Raw genomic sequence first — 23258 nt, 5'->3', positions numbered from 1 at the left:
GCATAACATTTTCTTATTTTTACAAGAATAAATTCTTTCTTCTGTTGCACTAATGCAGCAAATATGCTACCGATTGCTCGAGTTAGATTGAAAAAGGATATAATTAAGATAAATTAAAAGATTTAAAACATATAAAATTAAAATTATTTTACTTACTGGAAAAATTGGGAAAAGCGGGAAAATTCTGTATGCCTCACGGGAGGATCGTAATATATATAGATATATATTATATATATTTTGATATATAATACTCCATCGGATACAATAATACATCTGGATCTGTATGGAACAAACAGTTAGACAATGCAACATTCGCATAACTGCAAGGTATACTAGCAATTTTTTTATATCTCATATATATTCATATAATAATATATATTTCTCTCTCGTGTGGTGTGCTTTCTGCGCGTTTCATGAAGACTTTCGGTTAGATAGGTCTTTCGATTTCTGCGAGAAAAGAAGGTACAGCTCGTTTTTGTGCATTTTGTTCCGTACGAAATATTTTTTTTTCGTTTTACAATATTCTCCGTTTTTTTTTTCGTTTTTTTCCCTTGTTATATCGCTTCAAACCCCGCCGCACGCGGGACGTGGTGCAGTTGTGATCGCACATTATTTTGCTTCCTAGTAGCCCTAAATCTTCAGGATAAAGTGTAAAATGCCCGGAGTGTCCTTCGAGGACGCGACCAGGTCGACAAATATCTCTATTTACCCATACGTGATCGATCTCGAGAATCTCGATGAGAAACGTGAGAGGAAAGATACCAAAATTATTTCCGTAGAACCTCTGCGCAATGTCGATTTCGTATTTATTCTCACAAGCTTATTTTCTTGCCGGATAATATAAATTATGTTTTTTGATTCGTCCCGATTTTTCCTCGTTCATTTATTTTCCCATTCATCGTTGTAAATATATACTCTTCTGCCAATTTCCCCTCCTCTTGCTTTATCGCTGAGAGCTATCGCCCGATTGCACCAGTTTGATACTCAAACGATCGATATTGTTTGCCACGAAATTCGATGCCCGACACGAGTCCTCGAGTTACACTTCGATGACGAAGAAAGAATGAAAGGGCGCTCGGTGTGGTCCGCGATCCTTTTCGTGCGGCGACGGTTTTACACGGACTCTTAATATTCATTTCATGCAACATTTATCGTGGCGCGATCGCGGTTCGCCGGGGAAAAGTCGCGAGCTCCGAACGACTTCGTGATATCCCGCTGATATCGTGTAATAACTGAAATGCAAATCATCAGCGAGGTAAATGCACCATTGAATGACCGCTTAGGCATATCGCTTCAGCTCAATCTCTTTCTTTCCTTCGTTGAGTGAAAATAAAGTTATCGTCACACAGATATTTTTCGAGATATTTCTCTCAAATATTTGATATTTCATTGGATTTTACGCGTGAAAGTAATTTGGAATTTATAACGAAAGAGAGAAGAGATGAACTGATTTTGTAAGAAAATGAGAAAGTTCTATGAATTATTACTTTGATCTATCACACTAAAATCGAGGTAAGTATGTAACAACCTTGGATTAATAGCACAAATGCGATGCTCAGATAAAATCAACATTCATTTTTTAATAACGTCGTATTAATTATTAATTTTATGGAACATTTTTGTGCTATTTTCAATTATATCAGCCCGCTAATTATTTTCTAAGAAAAAAATATTCCCCATATGATAATTAATAATATTTTTTCTTCCGGAAAAAAATGTAATCGCTTTACTTTAAAGGGCTTTCTATAATAACATTACCTAAGTCTTAAATTTTAATCCGTAAGAAACTGTCTGATTACAGTCGAATATGAGAATAATCGACCGTTTTGGTTATAATTAATTTTTTTTAAACAATAAAAATTTAAATAAGAAAACGCCCAAAGGCGAGCTAAAAGCTAAAACACTAGATAAAAGAATATTAATTGAATTTAATATATTAAATTTAACTATTGAATTTAATGTATTGAATTTAGTAAAGTAAAGGAATTTAGTGTATTGAATTTAACTATTATAATTTAATATTTTAATGTATTGAATTTAATTATATTAAAAAATCGCGAAACTAGTTTTGACTTACAAAGTTTTTATCAGTTGCATATAAATAAATAATAAATTATAACATAATCTCTATATATACGAAATAAAAACTGTTAAAATAATAAAAATAATAGTCACGCTAGTTATGATGTAAATATTCAGCAATGTTATTTTTGTTTGATTAATTTCTTACGACTTTGAAGGTAATACTTTATCACTTAGGTAATACTTTATCACAGAAAGCCCATCACGGTAGTAAGCATGTATTCAGTGAACATCTATTAATTAATTATTCAGTAGTGTACATACCGTACAATGAATTAAAGAGAAAATTGAAATAAAACATTGGACTGAGAAAAAAATTCGGGCAAAAAATAGCTCCCTCTTGTACGTCATATAAACAAATTATACAGTAATACCACGTCTAAAATTTATCCACGCAATTAGCGTATGTATAAACATAATCGACTAGCTTGTTATATTAGTCGTGTAATTTGTTGACCTACAATTTATTTGAGATAAGATGATTTCGCCTATTCAAACAATTTCTTTTTCTCTCAGTAGGATAATCACGACGAAGGTTTACGAACCTCGGCGACGATAGGATATCGCGAACCGCGGAAGCGCTAATTATCTTACCTAATTTGTTGATCGATTTTAGTCTCGGTGAGAGTAAGGATGCGCACACATCGTTCGTCGTGGTTGCAACATTCGTTTGAAATCGTGTCTCGCGATGTTACGCACCCTCTTGTTCGCGATTTTTTTATACATATATATATATATATATATATATATATATATTCTCCGTTTTTTTTTCGCTATTGAACACACGTATTCTTTCTCCCTGAGGCAACGTATTCGCCGTTCCCGGCGAGCACAGAGCGACCGCGGTAACGTGACATGATGGATCGCGTTCTCGAATTTAAATACCCTCTCTTGTATTTAAATACCCTAATGATAGAATACTTTGACGATAGCAACATTCTTTCTGAGCATACAAAACGTTAGTGTCGCATCAAGATGAACAGTAATCTAAGATGAGAGTACGAAAAGCTGCAACGTTCACTGTATTTACGAAAGCGAGAGCGAGAGTGAGAGCGAGAAAGAGAGAGAGAGAGAGACTCCCTATTAGAGACTTCTTGCCATAGCGTGTTTCGAACACGTTAAATATTAATGTCGCGCCAAAGTCGCGTGTGGGGCGAATGATAATTTAAGTCCAGAATGGAAATTGCCGTTTTGCGCGGAACGTGGGAGTTCCGTGCGCTTGGCGTCTACTCGAAGTACGGTATCGCAAAAACTTCCTGTCTTCGTTGGAAAATCGATTTTCGCGACACGCTCGTTATTTATCGTCGTTTATCGTCCCGTAGGAAGTTTCTCTGCGCACGACGGTTAGTTTGATTATTCGTGGTACGGCGGTTAACAAAGTTAATGACTGATAGGGTGACCGGTAATATGTATCGTTCTAAAAGGGAGCGGCATAGTTAAACGCATCGCCAAAGGAAGGGGCAAAGTTAAGTTTATCGTCTTTTTTTCTTCCTCACGATGCAATTCGCCTTTGTTCATCGCCGGGTCGCTAATGATCATTCTTGATTAAAAGGAGAAACGCGGACAAAACCTCAGACAAGTAGGACGCTATTCTTGGTTCTCCACCTCTTTTACGCGGAATCGAGTCTTGACATTTTCCGAATGCGTTCGCGAACGATTCTAAAACAATAAATGTCTACTAGGTAACTCATCTTTAAATATACTATGGGATTTTAAGCCGTATGCAGAGTGCCCTAATAATGTGCTCTATTTTGGTAGCAAACGCGGAGACATTGCGATGGCAGTTATTAGCATGGAAATAGCGTACTGTAACGCGACTGCGCGTGATCAAGCATTAATTTTTCTGCACTCGAAACATTTACGCTTTTTTCCAACAAATTTTCTTCAATTGCTTATGAAATTAGAATAAATGTAATATGCAATTTGCGTGATGATGGAATTATCCCTACGCGGTAATATTCTAATCCTTTATTATACACACGATGGTCGTGTCCTGGATTAATTTTCATCACTTTTACAGTAAGTATGTAAACATTAAGTGGTTCTTTCATACCTTAACACTAGAACTGTCAATGGTGTCATTTTGGCTTCGCTAATTGTTTCATTTTTTTTTCTTTTCTATTCAGATATATAGTTCAGAATAATAAAAATACGTAAATATAACATGAACAATTTTAAAAAATAATACCAATATAACTTTTCACTAATCGAACATAAAGGAAATTATTAAATTAGTATCTTCAGCAACTTTAGCGACTTTACCATCGGCAATTCTAGAGTGTTAACATCTTTAAAGAAAGTACTTATAAAGTTACGTATTAAAAAAAAGATAAAAATCGAGATCATTATTTAGCCAAATGCTCTTAGTATTTCAAAGAAAAGAAACGCACAAGACCCAATCGTGTGTTTTAAGGTAGTATCACGATTTTATTATTTTATGATGATTATTAAACAAGACTAACTAGAGTTTTCCGAGAATGTTTGTGATAAATAAAATACACACATAGCGCATTTTAATGGATTCGCATCATGCTTCTGAGATTCGTGTCATGCTTCTGAGATGCCTCCCCGTTAAGTCACGTGCCTTCCGCAGTCGTCCGCGTCGTGTGTTGCGGCTTTTTTCAAGGATATACGTATAACGATTTGTATGTGCCGAATCCGAATGTAGAGAGAGCAACATGGGTGCGAATCGTCCTCAGAGAGAAATAGAAATAGATAAAGACGGCGAGGAAGATACAGAGACGGAGAGGCCTTCTGCCTTCCCGAGACCTCCTAGGAAATTGACATTTGCGCGAAGGGCCCATTACCCTAGAAACCACACTTTTTTTTTCCACTGTCACTTACAATAAGAGTAAAAATTTATACAAGTTCTCCATTGACGATCGAAGGGTCCTTGTTTGTTTCCTCGGATTCGGTGATGCCGTGTATCACCAAGGGTTGAATAAAAATCGGATGAGTTGCTCTGTTGAGAGTAAGCCAACATCAAATGTTAATGATTATAAAGTAACTTTGTAGGTTTTCACTTTGCACTTTTGATTCCCATCTCGCTGGAAATAAAAACAAAGTACGAAGTACACAAAGTGAAAAGTTACGAAGCTTCTTCGGCGCAGAACATATAAGAAGGTGTTATTTCTTCGAGGATTCTTCTAAAAAAAGAGCAAAGAATTAAAAATCAAACCGATATCGGAACGCGTAATAGTAATGACAATAAATGAATGGAAATGAGTATAATGGATTGTTATCTGTCGTTCAAATGTGTTTTGGTTGTCAAGAAATTAAAAGTGGAAGATTGATAGAATCACTGGGAGTTTATAAATAGCTATCTTCTTCACTTAGGCGTTTAGAATCTAATTCAGTCGCGTTTGCCATGGCAGTCCTGTGATCGATCGGAAGAGTATCAATAATTTCCGCATGTCCGTCTCCGTTTACGTGTCATCTGCGATCGCTATGATCGATCTTGTGACGAACGCGAACGCGAATGCAGGTTGCACATGCTTTGATATGGTGTTATTTTATCACGAAACAAAGATAGTGAGATAATAGAATGTAAACGTCTCTATTTACATGCAATCTCAAATATATCTCGTGCCAAACGTATATATTATAAAATTTCTGGAAACTGTAAAAGTCGTCGAGCATCAAAATTTGCAATTTTTCTCAACAAGATTCTAAAAAAGAGAATTTTATATGAGATTTTGAGATTTAACTACCGTACAAAAATTTGTATTGCTATTTATTTCAATATAGTGATAAGTACATCTTCTGAATGTTTTTTTAATTTAATTTGATTATTAATTCTAAAAGAAAAATTGTACACAGCGAGAAAAAAAATGTATGTCGATGAGATTAATTGATCTTATTGTATTTTGCAAGCTTCAAGCAACTTCATAAGATGAGCTGAAAAATTGAACGTACAATTATAACGTGAAATATAAACAATTTTTGACAAATATACTCGACTTCTTATTGACAGCCAGTTATATTTTACTTTAAATCAATGACGTACGTTAGTATATAAAATACTGTCGATCATCAGTAACTGTCATAGCTTTCAAGTTAAATCAACAAAACAGCATGAAAACATCAATCTTGATTGACGTTTCATTAAAACGCCAATCGCCGCACACGTGTATCAAAGTCAAGTGCATATTACATCGCGCGGAAGAACTCCTTGTAAAAATTACCATGATGAGTTCTGACTTTCGCATAGATTTTTAATGACACATTTCAGGCTTACGACAATCTTATGACAAATTCTGCGAAATTAGACAAATGAATTTTCGTCGCGTGTCGGGGATATACTTGAGAGCGAGGTGACGACATCGCATGTCATTTTTACGATTAAATTGTGACCCCGTTTCGAGACAATAGACATTTGCATTCACATGCATTCAGCCTCGCATTGCGGGAGGATATCCTGCGTGACTTATGTAATACAAGGCCGTCGCGAATAAAAGGCAGCAGTCGGTGTTGATTGACTGACCACCGCTGTCGCCGCTATCACTCTGCTCTACCGCGCTTGTATCAATTGATACGTATATTGAAAATCGGAAACGCGTATGAAATCGGTACCGATAAATTCGAATCCCCATATTCGAAGCTTAATGCAGGTATAAAATGCATATCTTGCGCCAGACTCATTGTCAGCTTGCCGAGAGAGTATACGATCTCTCTCTGCGGAAGATATATCATGGTATTATCAAACTCGCAAAGTTTGCATGGATTGTTTTGTATACCTATTGACATAATAGGTACAAACTGCGCATTCCTATATAAAGTTGTCATACTGTTAACTCAGAAAGAATAAGGCAGCTTGTTCTCTCTCTCTCTCTCTCTCTCTCTCTCTCTCTCTCTCTCTCAACTACTCTAAAGTGTCGAGTTGAAGAGAAACATTGATGTAATTCAATATAGAACTTTAAATATAAACAACCGCCATTTTAATCTCAGAGTCAATTGTGTATTTTGAAACAAGATAAAAATAACAAAAGTGAGCAAATGCATTAGTTAATAAAATTATAAATATTCCAGTAAATTCGTTCACTTTTGTAATTTTCATTTCATTTCGAAATACAATCGATCCTTTTTTTAATCTACATTAAAATTATTAATATAATTTTAATATAAAATTTAATATATAATTTTAATATAAAATTTTATATTATTATAAAATTATATTAATATAAAATTTTATATTAAAATTATATATTAAATTTTATATTAAAATTATATTAATAATTATAACAATTATATTTAAAATCATTAGACACAGACTAATTAGATCTAAAATGACGGTCGAGAAAAGGAAGCCAATAAGAAATTGCGATTGTCGACATTCGCAGATAAAAGAATTACATTAATTTTGATATCTACAGCTTCAATATACCTTGTTTTTTTAATGGAGCATAGTTGCTAAGATCAGGCAATGCGCAATCTATACTTATTATGTCTCTCTCTCTCTCTCTCTCTCTCTCTCTCTCTCTCTCTCTCTCTCTCTCTCTCTCTCTCTCTTCCCCTCTCTCTATGGGTATATCCATCTCTTTGAAATTCGAGCGGTACAACTTTAAATAACGATGGTAATTTGGACAATATATAATTGACGGTAGAGTATCGGTTTTGAAAAAAGAAGAAACTTCTTGGTAAGATAATCGAATTGAGGTCATCATGGAATTACTGCAGAATGCATACCGTAGGACATTTTTCCAAAACATCGGTTTGCGCTAAATGGTTCGGATTTGAGCGACTCTTTCAATTAAGTGCGAATATTGATTCGCAACATGTGCAACGATGCAAATCTTTTGTCGATGCATTGAATTTTATGCGATTTATGTTATCGCAGAAGCTAGAAATTTTCATCCCGCAAGTTATGAATGTTATGATATTTCAAAAGCCATTTTACGTCCATTTTACGTCCATTTTACGTCCATTTTACGTCCTGAACGAGCAAAAGAAGCTTAATATTATTAGCAGAATGAATAATCGTTCTCCGTAAAAGAGCTTGGCGTAAAAAACGTATAAAAAGAGGATGGAAACATATTTTTTTCACGCTTGATACCATAAATTCGTAGTTATTTATATGGGCATATTTGATGAAAGAATCATTATCTATATGCATTGGGTGGTTTTATAACATTCATGAGAAGTTAATGAGAGTTCTTACGACGTAATAAACTCTTAAAACGACATTGTGTGCGGCGAATATTAGCGGATGGTCGAATCTTATTTTGATGATAATAGTATCGTAATAAAAAACTTTTATTTCAGCTTATCCTGTTCTTACGAGGAGTATCATATAGTTGACTAAAGTTACGTTTTAGTAATCCTCTTAAGATCGGACTCTTGCGGGAAAGGAAAGCTCTCCCACCTCCTTCCTTCTAATTTTGTGTCTGATCAATAACGACGTGTGTCACTTTACGTTTTGCTCCTGTTAAATGTATTAAAATGTATAGGAAGCTTATGGCTAACGAAGGAAAATAAATAGCGAACGTACAAAAAATAAATAAAAATGACAATAAAAAATAAACGTTTGCTTGTACATTCGACATAAATAAAATTAAAAGGTCTTTTCTGTAACTCTTAACGACTGTAACTGTAGTATTATAGTCATTAAGAGTTACAGAATGAGCCCCTAAATAATATTTATATTCGAATTATCTCTTCAAGATATATTTCCGTTGAAGAATCCAATAAATGTTAATGCGTTTTTGTTCCAAATGTCATAACACATTTACAATGTATTATGTTTCACGCGCAAGACCAGGCGAAATGAAACATTAACAACTAATAAATAATAACAGTACGAGTTGAAGTATCTTTCTTTTGCTATACAAGTTTGATAAAGTCACGAAAAAGCACGTATTCCATTTTCGGAATATTTTCGTTTTTATATCCCAGAATTTGTCCATTGCTAAATAATATTTGGCATATAAAAAAAAAACACAATTCATAAATCTCAAAAACAAATCTTTCTGTAGAGAATCGATTTTCCCACGGGTATTTTGGCACCGTTCATAAAAAGCTGGTCGATCACCTGGTAGATTTCAGATAACATGGAATCATAGCGCTTTCAGGTTGGTACGATTTAATCTTGGTTTAACCTACTTTTTGTCTTTTTTCTGGAATCTGCATTAGAAGGAAGTGAAGAATCAGTTAAACTTAAATTAAGATTGACGTTTGCAAAATTATCTATAAAATAATAAAGTACTTGAAAAGATACATCTAAATTAAAACTTACGATTCGATTCCAATTTTTGTTATTCAAATAAAAAAAAAATATTTTTTAAATCATTTGTTATGTTTTCATTCTTATACGAATAGATATATCCCCTTATTAAAATGTCGCGAAGACACCTAGAAGAGATCGGAAACTTCGTACGTTTTTGGACCTTTAAATGTGTCATTTAAATAGACTCATTTTTCTATTTTCTATCGAAAATCCAATCAATATTAATTAATCGAGTTAAAGAGATAATAAGAGAGAACCCTTCGACCGTCGTGGGAGAGCCGCGCGACTCTTTCGCTTCGCGTTGCGGCACGATTTTTACGAAGAGATCCCGAAGGATTGACTCAGGACCGTATTCTTAATATCCGGAGACGTTTAATGGCGAGACCCACTCGAGGGGGAAAAAGATCTCAGGCCGACGAGGGCGGCGGCGCAAAACGCCACGCACTCGCATTTCGCGTTTCTCAAGAATTCGCGGAGAAACATAGCAGCGACGTGTTGACGCCGCGCGAATCAACGCAAGAACGACGATTGTCCTCGTCGTCGTCTTCTCAAGAATCGTCGGCTGGCATTCTCCCGTTCCAAATGTTGGGAAGCCAGGCCGACTCGGGGGGCTGTCAACATCTCGCAGGATCGAGGGCCATCGCTTGCGTGCCGGATCCTCGGGACTAGGACGACTAGGACTTGGCCTTGTCACTCTGTGCCTTGTCGAAGCCGTCGATCAGTGTCTCGATGATGAACTTGATCGTCAGCTTGTAGATGTTCTCCACATTTTCCGAGTATCGATCCTCCAGCGTGCGTTCCACCGCATCCAGAAATGGTTTTTCGATTTTCTGAAAATAGAACGTCCGATCACGTATGAACTACATTTTCGCTAGTGTACATTTAAAATAATTGTATTAATTATTTAATAAAAAAAACGTCTTTTTTTTGGAAGATTTGGATCTGTATTAAAATTAAAATTTGCGTGCGATTCAATTAAAATATATGGTATATTATTATTCTTGATATATTTTATTATTCTTAATTATATTATTCTAAGACGGAAGATAATTCTTGAATAGAAACAATTTCCATGACTGCGTAACATTTGAGATTAGTGTAACGACACAGAATTGCGGAAACAATTAATTTTCAGAAGTCGGCAGTCTGTATCTCTCTTCTTGAGTTTAGGACAGCTGATCGCCTAAAAGCTGCTAAGTGTGTACGATAAAAAAAAAGAAGAAAATATTATTCCATATTGAGAGATAAGATATCTTGATACTAAAAAATAAGCTATTAAGATTCATCAAACAAATAATTTTTTTGTGTGTTAGTAAATTATTTATTCGGTGGGTTCTAATATTGTAGCTTATTTTTTAGTATCAAGATATTTTTTCTCTCAGATCAAAATATTTTTTCTACACAAAATTTTCAGCGAATCAGTAATTATTTTTAGTGCTTAAGTGAAAATGCTATTCGAAATATTTTTCTAAAAAAGATGAGAGACCAGTTTTGTGAATTCTATAATATTTGCTTTTGTAACTCTTCTTTTTTCCGATTAAATGATTTGATACGTCGTTTGTAAGCGAAAATAAATCTCTAGAAAGATGTTTCGTTTGTTTGCTTCATATTTATTTTAAGCATTGATGGAATCAAAGCTTAGATGATAATACGACGAATATTTAAGCTTCGATCCATTTCGAGCGGCATAGTCGCCAACAATACGAGGACTGGCGATTGTGTAGCGATCATCATATCACGGTTCACAATAGACCTTGTAGAATTGTCCAACAGAAATTATCAATCCTATATACAATAACTAAGTCACGAGACTCACATTAGACGGGAAAGGAAGGCGAATCGGATTTGATTTCGTGCCAAGAGATTGAAACCGTGGCGAGCGTTTCACACTACGAATAAATGCGACCTTCCTTGTAATGTAAACCTTCAGCTCTTCTCGCATTGCGTAGATAACTTAACTTTATTTCTATCTGAATGACATAAAAACAAACTCAGAATTATGTCAAATAAGCTGAAAGCTGCATTTTAGAAAGAACTAAATAACAAGTTGTTTTTGATCAAAACTAATTTCTGAAAATGTCTCTCTGAAATATATTATATTACAAGTCATTACGATTAACGGTCTACTTATGGAATTATATCTTGACAATATAATATTACCTTTTCATCTTAAAATTAATTTTACTTCAATAAAATGCCTTCTATTTATCCATTTTTAATCACATTTTTAAGCATTCTTGTGCTCGCCTTGTTCTATATAATACCTTTATTCCTTTTCTCTAGCAAGAAGATAAAGCGACGCGGGAAGAGCCTCCAGCATGGCTTCCTTCTCACGTGTACAAAGAAAATTCCGTTTCGATCGTCGCAAAAGTAATAAAAAAATTTGCATGCATATGCGAAAAAATAGGGAAACGTTATTACTTTTGCGTATTGCATCAAGGCCCTTTTAATAATTTTTTCTTTTCGACATGCATTACGTGGATTATTATTTTTCATCATCATATTTTTGTATTTTACCATATCTGTCAAGATGTGTATATACATTACAACTTAGATGTATATATTGTTATTTAGAATTAAATATATATAATTATGTATGTATTGTTATTTAGAATTAAAAAAATTGAAATTTATTATCACGTGTGCAGCATTATTTTTTTGTAAGCTCCAATGCTTAAATTAAAAATTTTTTTATTCTTTTGATTAAGAAAAATTAAGTTGATAAATGTAATATACGAATTTACTGATACACGAGTTTATTAATACATAAAAAGGAAAGATTTATTAGACGAATCAAATTGACGCATGCTTTCGTTCAAATAAACATCAAGATTATTGAGAAAATCACATTTAATGTAATAAAATGCCAGTTAATTCTGTATACGATTATATTTGCAATCGTATTGGGAAAATGCATTCTCCCATTAAAATGTATTTAATTTAATGAATTCGACATTTGTTTGTATACTTGTTTGTGCATGGACAGCTATGAAATTTATTCAATCAAGCAGAATGAGTGCATAATGTTTAATTACATATAAATAGTTAATCAAACATCAAAATTTTCTACAAATTTTCCTCATTTCAATCATAGCAAGAATGTGATTTCATGCTGTTTAATTATTCATTCCATAGCGTACCTATTTATATTTCAACCAACTCAGATGTCAGAAACGTTGTAGCATCAATTTTCATGTTCTACGTTCGAAGTGTTTTCGACTAATAATATTACAGAATATTTACAAGTCCTATGACAGTCGTAATAGCAATAAACTGTCCTTTCAGACGTCTCCCTGTAGTTTGCACGAATCAAATCAAAGTCATGCATTATTCTGAATTTGTCTCTCTCGAAATAGCATTTGTATATTTTACAAAGCAATGAAAAAATATGTATTTCGTATCAGTGTGTTCATATTAAAAGAATTTACAATAAAAAATATTCGTGCAGAAGATTTTTCTGCAAAAGATCCAATATTAAAGTGAAATTTTAGCGTATTTATCTTCTACGATAATTATTTTACCAGCGTTTTCAACGCTAAATGTAAGAACGTTTAAAAAAGAATGTTTTCTTTTTAGATATCGTGCAGAATAGCAACGTAGCAAGCAAATGGTGGATACCAGCTGTGCTGTGGATTATAAAAAACCATGAGATAACAAAATACCGACGTGTTATACCTTATAGCGATGTTGCGGAGTAAAGTCTCAACATTTGCTATTCAATTTCTCTCGCAGCAAATTTTTCTTCTTTGCAAAGGGGCGGTATAAATTTCGAGAAAAAAGTGTAATGAGAATAATAAAATGTTGGATAAAACATTGAATATGAAGATAATAAAATTGAACTTTTAATTGATAGTACGAGCTCATAATAAACCCGTTCACTCTGAATTCTAATGTATACTAAGTCAACAAAATTATAATATTTTTAAAATAATAAATTTGATATTATTTATTTAATTAAAAATGAAATTAAAAGCTCTAAATTATTTATTCTTCAATTTAACGAATAGTACCTAACATGAATTTTAAAAAATGTAAAAGACTGTAAAACGATTTCATTCAATTGAGAAAATGTGCTATAGAAATTAAACATTCATACATTGTGAGGAACGTAACGAAAGTTTGTTCCACATTTATGTCGCGCGAGCGTCATTATACTTTAATTGTGCATAAATCTCTTGCTTGGAGACAGGTCCTAAAATAGTTTACAGTGTCTCCCAAAAGTTTCTAATTTAGTCTCTTTGATTTTCATGTTGCCAGAGATAAGCGCAGTACAAAGCGAAAATGTTCGCCAAGAGATGGGAGGCGTATTTCTCTCTCTCCGACGAGTGACAATTTTCGCACGCTTTCCTGGTATATATTCTGAGGTAAACTACCTATGTGTTTTGATATATGTAAGGCAAGTCTAGCAAGCTTACTCATGCAAAAATTGTATTTTTTTTTAAAGTGATACAAACGTATTTCAAAGTATTCTAAGTTCTTAATAAAAAAAATTAATTACATTATTATCAAAAAATTACCTCAGGTAAATTATCAATATATTTTGACACATAAAGCAAGTTTAACTGATTTGCTCATATAAAAATATAAACGGAAAGATTTCGCTGAAGTATCTAAAAATTTGGCTAGATCTAAAAATAATTTTATTGAATTATTGAAATAATTATACAGGCTCAACGAGTAATATTGTGAACAATTTTGACATTCTAGTAATAAAGTTGAGCTATATAATTATTCTAATAGTAACAAAATTATTAAAATTATTTTCAGCTCTTCTTGCTGAATTTTTAGATACTTCAACGAAAGCGGTTTATCCGTGTAATAAATTGGATATAAAAAGTTTTTTAAAAAGTAGTAAATATTCTAAAATATTTCGAATTTCTAATAAGACTAATTATATTATTATTGAAAAATGTTTTCATTATTAGAAATATATATACAATTAGTCAACTTCCAATTTCGTGTTTAATCTTATAAATATTTTTTTAATGTACGTACATCTTCTTATGTGTACACGTAACAAGACAGACAAAAATAAATTATTACCTTAATGTCTAAGATAATTTATTTCATAGTTCACCAAATGCATATATTTTCTTATATATTAAAGTTAATTTTCTACTTTAGATATATAGTCTTTTTTTCCCTAATCATATTACAAATATCTTATTTTTTCGCTTAGTTTGATAATTGGGACACACGTACATTGCATTTATGTTGTCATATGCCGTGAATATTGCAAGGTGCGTATGAGCGATTATTTTTCGAAGGACTCACCCAGAAGTATTGCCGGTTAAATCCGGGGATCTTTGTGTGAGAGGCCCCGACCTCGTGAAGGTATGTCAAGAACGCATCCATGTCGTCGAGGCTCTTGATACCTTCGTCGAGGGTGGTCATGACCGTTTTCGCGTGCTCGGCCAGTTCCATGCTCGTAGATTGTTGCTCCTTTGTCTTTTGATCCCGAAACTTCGTGAACATATTTAGCAATTCCGCGTTCTCTTCAAATAACCTGGAACCGGACGGTATGTGGCATCATTAGAGGAGTTGTAAAGACACTAATAGGTTTGTAATATCGTAATATGTGACGAGAAAGTTACATAATACGTCAGTTGTTTATATCAAAATTAAGTCAAATATAGTTTGTTTTTTATATGTGAGATATAGTAAATTTTATCTCATGTAGAGGATAAGTGAGAATATCTTAAATATATTTGCTCAGCATTATGTTAGTTAATGAAAAAATTTAATTATTATGTATGAAATCATAAATAATACTTTTGAGGTTTCCGTGGTATTTGCTTTAACAAAGTTATGCAGTTTACGGGTTATCTCCGTATCTTGCATCGTTAAATGCTAATGTTTCGTGAACATTATCAGTTCACTTTATCAGGATAAGAAGGAACCTCATACAGTCATAAATGCAAGTTGGAGCAAAAATTTAAAGAAAGCGTGTTTAAAAATAGATTTAATAAATATTGTAATTTATGGATTAAAGTAACTCTTACGGTTTGAAATATGCAATCGTTAAAGACAGTTAATCTTTTGGAAAAACAAGTTGAAGAAGCAAGACATTTTCGATTAAAAATTCAAAAGATATAAGAAGTTGGAGCAAAGAAGTGAAACTAAGTGATTAAAAAACACGTTGAGCATTTTTGATAAGCATAAACTTTGTCTGTTCTACAAGAATCATAAATTTCAAACTCAGTTCTTTGATAGTCCGAGATAAGTTTTTCTTTTCGTCCCAATTTTTTCCAAATGTATTTGGCGAGTCCCAAAATATTTCACACGCACATAAAATTTGCATATAAAAATTTATCCCTCAATCCTTTCGAAATATCGATATTCCGCGATATCTTTTCACGATATTTTTCATTGCAGATTCAAAGAACCGTAGGGACAAAACCGAGTGACGCTTTGAATTCTAAGTTCTACGTTATTTAACGTTGGCATACATCTACCACGAGAAAAATCGATTGCTAGGAAAAGACACGCTATTTGTTTCAATCCTAACTCGTTCGCATTTTGTTTGATTTCTTTCGGACATTTATTTTCCTCTCTTTCACGACATATGATACTAATGCATAATAAATATAAATATCAATTTTATATTTAGCACTGAAGAAGCTCAAGATAACCCTGGCGTTTGTCGGAATGTAGTTAACTCGTAAGTAAACAAGAATTTATTGAAAAAAATTCGTTGCAATCTTCGCAGTTTTCTCTTTCTCTTGCTCGTATCAAAATTTGATTAACTTTTTCTCTTCGAGTTTTATACTCGTTTGAAATAACGAGTTCACGTGGGCCTCGTTATAGCAGCTCGACAAAAATGTTTTTGTTTCGCGGCTGGTTGCTCTCAGCCATTCATGAAATACCTCTTTGTACAACGAGGCATTCCAATCTCGCGCTTGTCTATCCAGGGGAAAATGTATGCGCAAGGGAGAAAATATAAACATAGTTATTTTATCTTTGATAATTTCAACAGTTAAGAAGTGCGCACTGCAATTTAATACCTGCATCACACCATGCATTGGAAATTGAAAATTGCGAATTGAAGATTAGAATTCGACCAATCAGATAAATTTAATTTTAATCTGTTTCGTTTCAATTGGAGTTAAATTTTAATTTTCACTTTGCAGTTTTTGATCTCCAATGCATAATCTGTTACGGACTCAACACACGTAAAGTGCTATGTACTTCTTTTTCAGCCTGCAAAATATAATATTCGTTTTTACGCTTTTATATTTTGCAAACAACAGAATATGAACAAAATAATAAAATTTTCTCTTCATGATAATGTAACATATCTGCTTACATAGTATCTCTATATGTACAATATTTTTCTTTACTTGTCAAATTTTTTCTACGCGCATAAAAATCACAGGACATATAATTAATAGATAACAAAATGTATTCTCTAATATATTTTACGATAAAATAAAAAGATAGTACAGAACAATTCTTTTTGCATGGCAAAATTAATCGCGCGTTCTTAGAAGTTTGATGTAACTTCAGCGACTCAAAAAAAATGTTGCGTCAGAAAAAATCGTGAGATCGATATTCAAATTGGTCCGATATTGCGTCAAGATTATTCAGCGCGCGTATTTCTCTCTCGCGTCCATATAAATTATCTTTCCCGAAAGAAAATGACATTTCACACGATATCTGTCCGTCGTGATTTTTCACGGTGTGCAAACTCGTTACACTGTCGGCTACAGCACAGTGTGAGTTTTATTTGATCTCAACGGATGAATGTTCATGAAGAAACAAAAATGAGTGCGCAAAGTCGTACAATTTTGTAAACTCCGTAAATTTAAGTATAATATACTAAATACCCTCCCCGAGGAGATCGTTCGCGAATATATAAGTAAATAATGCATCTTCACTTCCATGTGTCGAGAGTAAATTTAAATGAAGATTGCTCCGGAGAGATATTTTATTTTTTATTTACGTTAATTTAATTTAAATAAGACTTTAAGTATACACTGTATAATAATTAATGTGCAACAAATAAAAATTCTCGCGAAAGTTATATCATTAAAATGGATATACATTATTTTTATTTAAGAACCTTTCATTTTTATGTTGCGATAATTGCAATTATAATTTATTATTGCAACATTTTTTTTTTCAATGTAAGTAATTACGATATCAAGGGATGAACCTGACTAAAATTGTGTATACCAACATCTACTAATGCCCAATTTTTGCTTACTAATATTCAAATAAAATCCATTAGATGCTCTAATAATATTCTAAAATGTCATAGTAACGCCTCACCGCTTATTATAATACACAATTCTCCTCTTAAATAATGTTTCAAATCTGTACACTGCAATATCTTCGGCGGTTTATCTCTTGATAATTATTTTTAAAATTGTACATATTGTCATATTACATTAATAATTTTACTAAATTAAAAATCAGATAAATTTCCTAATTTTCACATATATATTTGAAAAAAATATTCCCTATCTCTCGCTCATAAAGAGACGTATGTCACGTAATAATTGTGCACATATGACAGTTGAATCATTTTCAATATGTGTAATCGAATCTCGCTCGTATCGTACTTTATCGTTATCGGTTGTCCACATTCCGTGCATATGTTTCATAAATCTCTGTGGATTGATTAGTTATGATTAAATATGGAAATCCCAGAGGATCGTACATTTTATTTTGCCGTCAGTTTCTGACATGTTGGGATATATGTGCATACATATATATTTAAGCAATGACTAACTACTAAATCTTGATCAAACTCCGATCAATTTGAATTGAATTTCTTTTGTTATCCCCGCTTTTGAAGCAAAAAATACTGTAATCTACGACATTCTTGAACTTCAGTGGGCAAGCGGACTGCTCACATTTTAAACAATGCATAAAAACATGTGATTTCAGGCTGAAGACGAGGATTAAAGAGCGCATAACAGCAAATTTGCATGTAAGTTACTACGATGCAAATGGAATCAACATGACTGAAGAGACGACCGACGAGCGTAAGTATTGACCGGGTATGATAAAATATTTTTAAATGCGGCCTCCCAACGGGCAATAAACGGTACGACGGTATTCGCTTGGTATAAGTTCGGCGGGTTCTTATCGTCTGGGAACGGATTGAAAAGTTTCGTATCGGAAATCCATATTCTCCCCCCGTGGAAGATGCTTAAAAGCGACGAGAAACAACGATACTGCTGTCGATTCGGCGCGCGCGCGTCAGCTTTTCCACTATGCTGCTCCCATAATCCGATAAAAAAAGCAACCCTAATGATCGATACGACGACGAGTAATTATCAACATTGCATTGAACATTGATGCCGATGCCTCGTTGCAGCCGTTTTGATTTTTATAATGGCGTGCAGTTATATATTTTTTAATATAATTTTTTTCTAATTTAATCCTCCGTCAAAATGTTCAAATTTAAAGACACTACTATCGATTTTTTAATTTTAAATTGATATAAATAAGTTTAAATTTATAATAAAATACAATCCAACTTCTATGATAGTAAAAATTCGTTATTAAAGCTTTCACAAATACGTAAGAATTTTTTCAGATTTTTATATCGTGGAACAATATAAAAATCTGCATATAAAGTTCGAAGTTAGGTTGTGGACAAAAGATGAAAGTTTCACATTGTCGAAGGGTTAAAAACAAAGAAAGTTAATAAACAAATATGATAAATAATAATTGAAATGCTATATTTTTTACAAAACAAAGAAAGTTAATAAACAAATATGATAAATAATAATTGAAGTGCTATATTTTTTTTAATACTGAAAAACAGATAAGTATGCAAGATAAGACAGAAGAAATTTAAGATATATAATTCCGATCGATTCTCGCTAAGAGTCGAATGTAGTAAATTAATTTAACTTAAGTGGAAATCTCCAAAGAACGTACCGTACATGCCCGGATATTAACACGTTCGAGCAGAGTGCGATGAAATTAATGCCTTGTATTTCCATTAAGGTAAACCCGCAGCGAAATCCAACCGAGAGCAACAACGCTTTTAACTGTTTTCTAATTACGCCGAGGAAAACCAAGCTTTAAGATCATTATAATGCATAAGTCACACTTGACATAAATTCATTGAGAAAAAAAACAGATTACGCGGAAGAGTGTTCGCTAGTATTAATAAATGACGAATACATTCATATAAATTGTATTTAAATTATTAAATGATCATAATTTTATCTTTAATGTATTATAAGTGACAATATTGAATCTATCTAGTACATAAAATAAAGTATAAAATATCGTGTGATGAGTATAATTACTGTAATCGAATAGTTGTTAATAAATAAATATTTATTATTATATTTCAGATATCAAAAAGAATAAAATATATTTTTGATGTATAGCGAGATATTGTTACTTTGCAGATAGTAGAATACATTAGTAATAATAAAATATTAGATGCATCAAACAAATATATATATTATTAGCAATTTAGTAATGTAGTGTTTTTTATCTTATTAAAAGATAAATAATTGTTTATTAAATTCTCTGATTCGAAAAAAATAATATACTTATATTTAAAAGTTTACACATTTATAAAATCATATAATTATACTTTGAAATTGTTTAATACATCAGCAACGTAAATTGATTGAACAAAATGTGTCATAAATGATTGGTAAATTTAATATTTCGATTATGTTATCAATAAATAATAAAATGTTGAGCTTCATTTCTAGTTTCATAAAATAAAATATATTTGTAGCTTCTCTTTTATATCTCTCTATTTCTTTCTTTCTCTCACACATACACACATACGCATGCACGCACGCACACACAATGCATTATTTATAAAATGCAATAATTATTATGTGTTGTATTTTTTATTCTATTAGTAATATATATTTTTCTCTCGCCATGTGATATATATAAAAAAAATTTATAAAACCTTTAAAATAATTATTCGAATATACCTCGGATACTTTTTCATGCATCTCTTTGACAAATAATTTAAAACTTTAACAACATGCTTTTTTCATACTATTTTAGTACCTTTTAGTTTATGTACCTATTTGCACTATACATAGTGTTTCATGTATGGCGAAAGTAACATTTTTTCTTTTAGCGACTAAAAACAGGAAATGCATTATAAATTCATTGTCCAACAATTCCTGTTTTAGCTTGCTTTGCACTTTTTAATGAAAAAGATGTATCCTTTTTGTATATTTTTCCCTTAATGTTGTATAGTATTTGTGCACAAATGTAATTATCTACGGAAAAATAAAGATATATATATGTATATATATATATATATAAAGAGAGAGAGGGGGAGAGAGAGAGAGAGAGAGAGAGAGAGAGAGAGAGAGAGAGAGAGAGAGAGAGAAACATGTATTGCAGGTTTAATTATTTGATAAAAAGCACTTCAAAATGTAAATTTTGTTTAAGATAATGTGTCATGAAGAAATTATTTTTTTCTTCCAGCGATTTCACTTATTATAAAGCTATCAATATGTTTAATATGTCACTTGGCTATTGCCAGGTCGGCGAATATGATCCATTCTCTTTAAAAGTGTGCTACGTGTTCTAGTTTCTCTGACAACACGACCCCAAAAGAATCGGTGAAACGTGCCTAACCTTCTCTTTTTCCAAAGGATCCTCCGCTCCACCACGCGACGGAGATAAACCGAATACGCATTCTGTCCGCATGCATAATTCAAATCTCATCATTTATATGTTAACATATTTACCAGCTTCATAATAATATTCAGATTGCAGTAAATCGGATCAAAAGATACATTTCATTGAAGGAAAGAAGATTCATTTTTAATCTTTTATGTATATATATATATATATATATATATATATATATATATATATATACATATACATATACATTATATATCTTGAAAGAATTAAAAAAAATATTAAATCATTTCAGTATATATATATCTGCATATCTATCTGCTTTGATAAAAATGATCAAAATTAGATGAGATAAACAAAATTATTTATTTTATATTTATGGAAATTCTCTTCGATAGACTCTATAAAAAGGTTGATCGTATTAAAACTTTTGTCGTAATAGCACGAAAAAATCAGATTGAAAAAATCATATATCTGGATGAATAGTAATATTTACATAAAAAACTATATATATATAAAGGTGGTTACTCAGTGCGTTAAATAAAAAATTGTATTAAATGATTTGATTACACTACATTTCTGCATTGAACTAATTCACTTTATGCAATTAAGCAAAAAAGTATATAACCTTTTTAGGGTAATATATGTGTAATCAAGATCCGTGTATAAATATTTAAGAGCAGTCCACAAATTATATTATTATCTTGTTGCGTGACACTTAGCTACAGAAAGTAACGACATTTTTCTGCGATATGATTTTTTATGCATGTTATATGTATACGCTAAAATATAAAGCTGCCTTTACAGCGCAAAAGCCGTTTATTTTTACACAAGCATCAAAGTTACTTTTGAATACATTCAGCTTGTAGTTGCTTTATTAACTCTTCAGTAGCTAAGTAAGATATTTTTAATATCCTGTGTCATGCAATTATTCTCTGTTTTATATAGAAATATTTTAATCAACATATTATTTTTAACACCCTTTAAAAATATGTTTTTCTATACAAAAAATTTTATCATTTTTTTCGTGTTTCATTAGTATTTATAGATAAAATATAAAAAATGCTTCATCAAAATATCTTAATCATTCAAAATTGTAATTTAGTTCAGTTACGAAAATTAAAAAAAAAAATGTTATTAAGAACATGTGTATTAGCTATATTTTTAAAGTACCAGGCTGCTCCTCGCTCTGATGAAGTGGACTGCAAAGTTCACGAAACGTTGGCATTCCAAGAATGGATCTGAACACGGAAAAAACCCACGAAACATATAATCTTTATATAGAAAGCACCCATGGAAGCCTCAAGAATATTATGTATATTAGCTTTAACAAACGCTTTTTAAGTAGATTTTAAATAGATTAAGTAGATTTCACTGTTTAATAAACAGTATTTCATAAAGTATGTACCTCAGTATGTACTTTCTTCGTATTATTTTAAGGTAATTATAAGTAGTGAAATTGAAAAATTGCTGAGATTTTTTTTTACAAAGTTAAATGAAATTTTCCTTTGAGTTTTATTACGAGAAGAGCTAAGACAGAAATTTTGCAAGCATACTGTGAGAATTATAATATATAATCCCTCCCCTCCCTTTGTCTGAATTACATGCTGTTTGGCTCTTTTAAAAAAATCGCAGACACGTGTTTTTGATAAAAAATGCCATTTCACACACTAAACTGATTTTATCTTTATATTCTTTACAATTTACAATTTTTTATTTACTTATTTAGGAGGGAAATATGATTTTCTATAAGATTGTCAATATATGTAATTCGTATTTAATCTCATACATTCGAAATTTTCGGATTCAAATCATTGAGATTAGAATTGAATCGAATTAAATTTTACTTAATTCCGATTCAATTCGTATTCGAATAATTCACACATCTCTAAAAATTATTACATTTTAGCACTACTTTTTATGTATTTGATATTTTGAGTATCAAAGATATTTTGTGAAATAAAATAAAAATTCCGAAACAATTTTGTCAATGTTTTTTAGTAAAATATAGAAAGAGTACTTAATATGTAATAAAATTTACTGTATTATTAAGTTATTTAATTGAGAGACATAATATTAAAAGTTATACTGTCTAATAAATCTCGATATACATCTTCGCTCCAAATATAACGCAAACATTAAGAATCATTTCTGATGTTTTCATGTAAGCACCTATAAGGTAAAGTAAAATTACCTGTAATCTATCTAAGGTTTCCTTGGTATCACTCCATTTATCTCTAATCAATTTAATCTATTTAATCGCAAAGAAGAGGAAACAGAGCTCTGCTGATCCATCAAAATTTTATACTACGTAATCACAGTCGAACAATCACGGAGCAAGTAATTTATCTGTTGCTTA

General features: G+C 31.9%; 1 protein-coding gene across 13 annotated transcripts in view; it reads right to left on the bottom strand.

The window, feature by feature from the left end:
- Positions 1-212: 212 nt before the first annotated feature.
- Positions 213-23258, bottom strand: part of LOC105148919 (neuroglobin) — a 43971-nt gene continuing 20925 nt past the window's right edge. For all 13 annotated transcript variants that reach the window (XM_087414141.1, XM_087414143.1, XM_087414142.1 and 10 more), the window contains 2 exons: positions 14579-14810; positions 213-10134 (listed from right to left, as the gene is read on the bottom strand). In XM_087414141.1, coding sequence (XP_087270267.1) covers positions 9979-10134; positions 14579-14810 — 388 coding nt within the window. In that variant the 3' untranslated portion in view covers positions 213-9978. The remainder of the gene's footprint in view (positions 10135-14578; positions 14811-23258) is intronic.

The sequence above is a fragment of the Acromyrmex echinatior genome, chromosome 15, assembly GCF_024713525.1.
Source record: "Acromyrmex echinatior isolate Ae372 chromosome 15, ASM2471352v2, whole genome shotgun sequence".
NCBI lineage: Eukaryota > Metazoa > Arthropoda > Insecta > Hymenoptera > Formicidae > Acromyrmex > Acromyrmex echinatior.
This window is presented reverse-complemented; position numbering and strand designations above follow the sequence as displayed.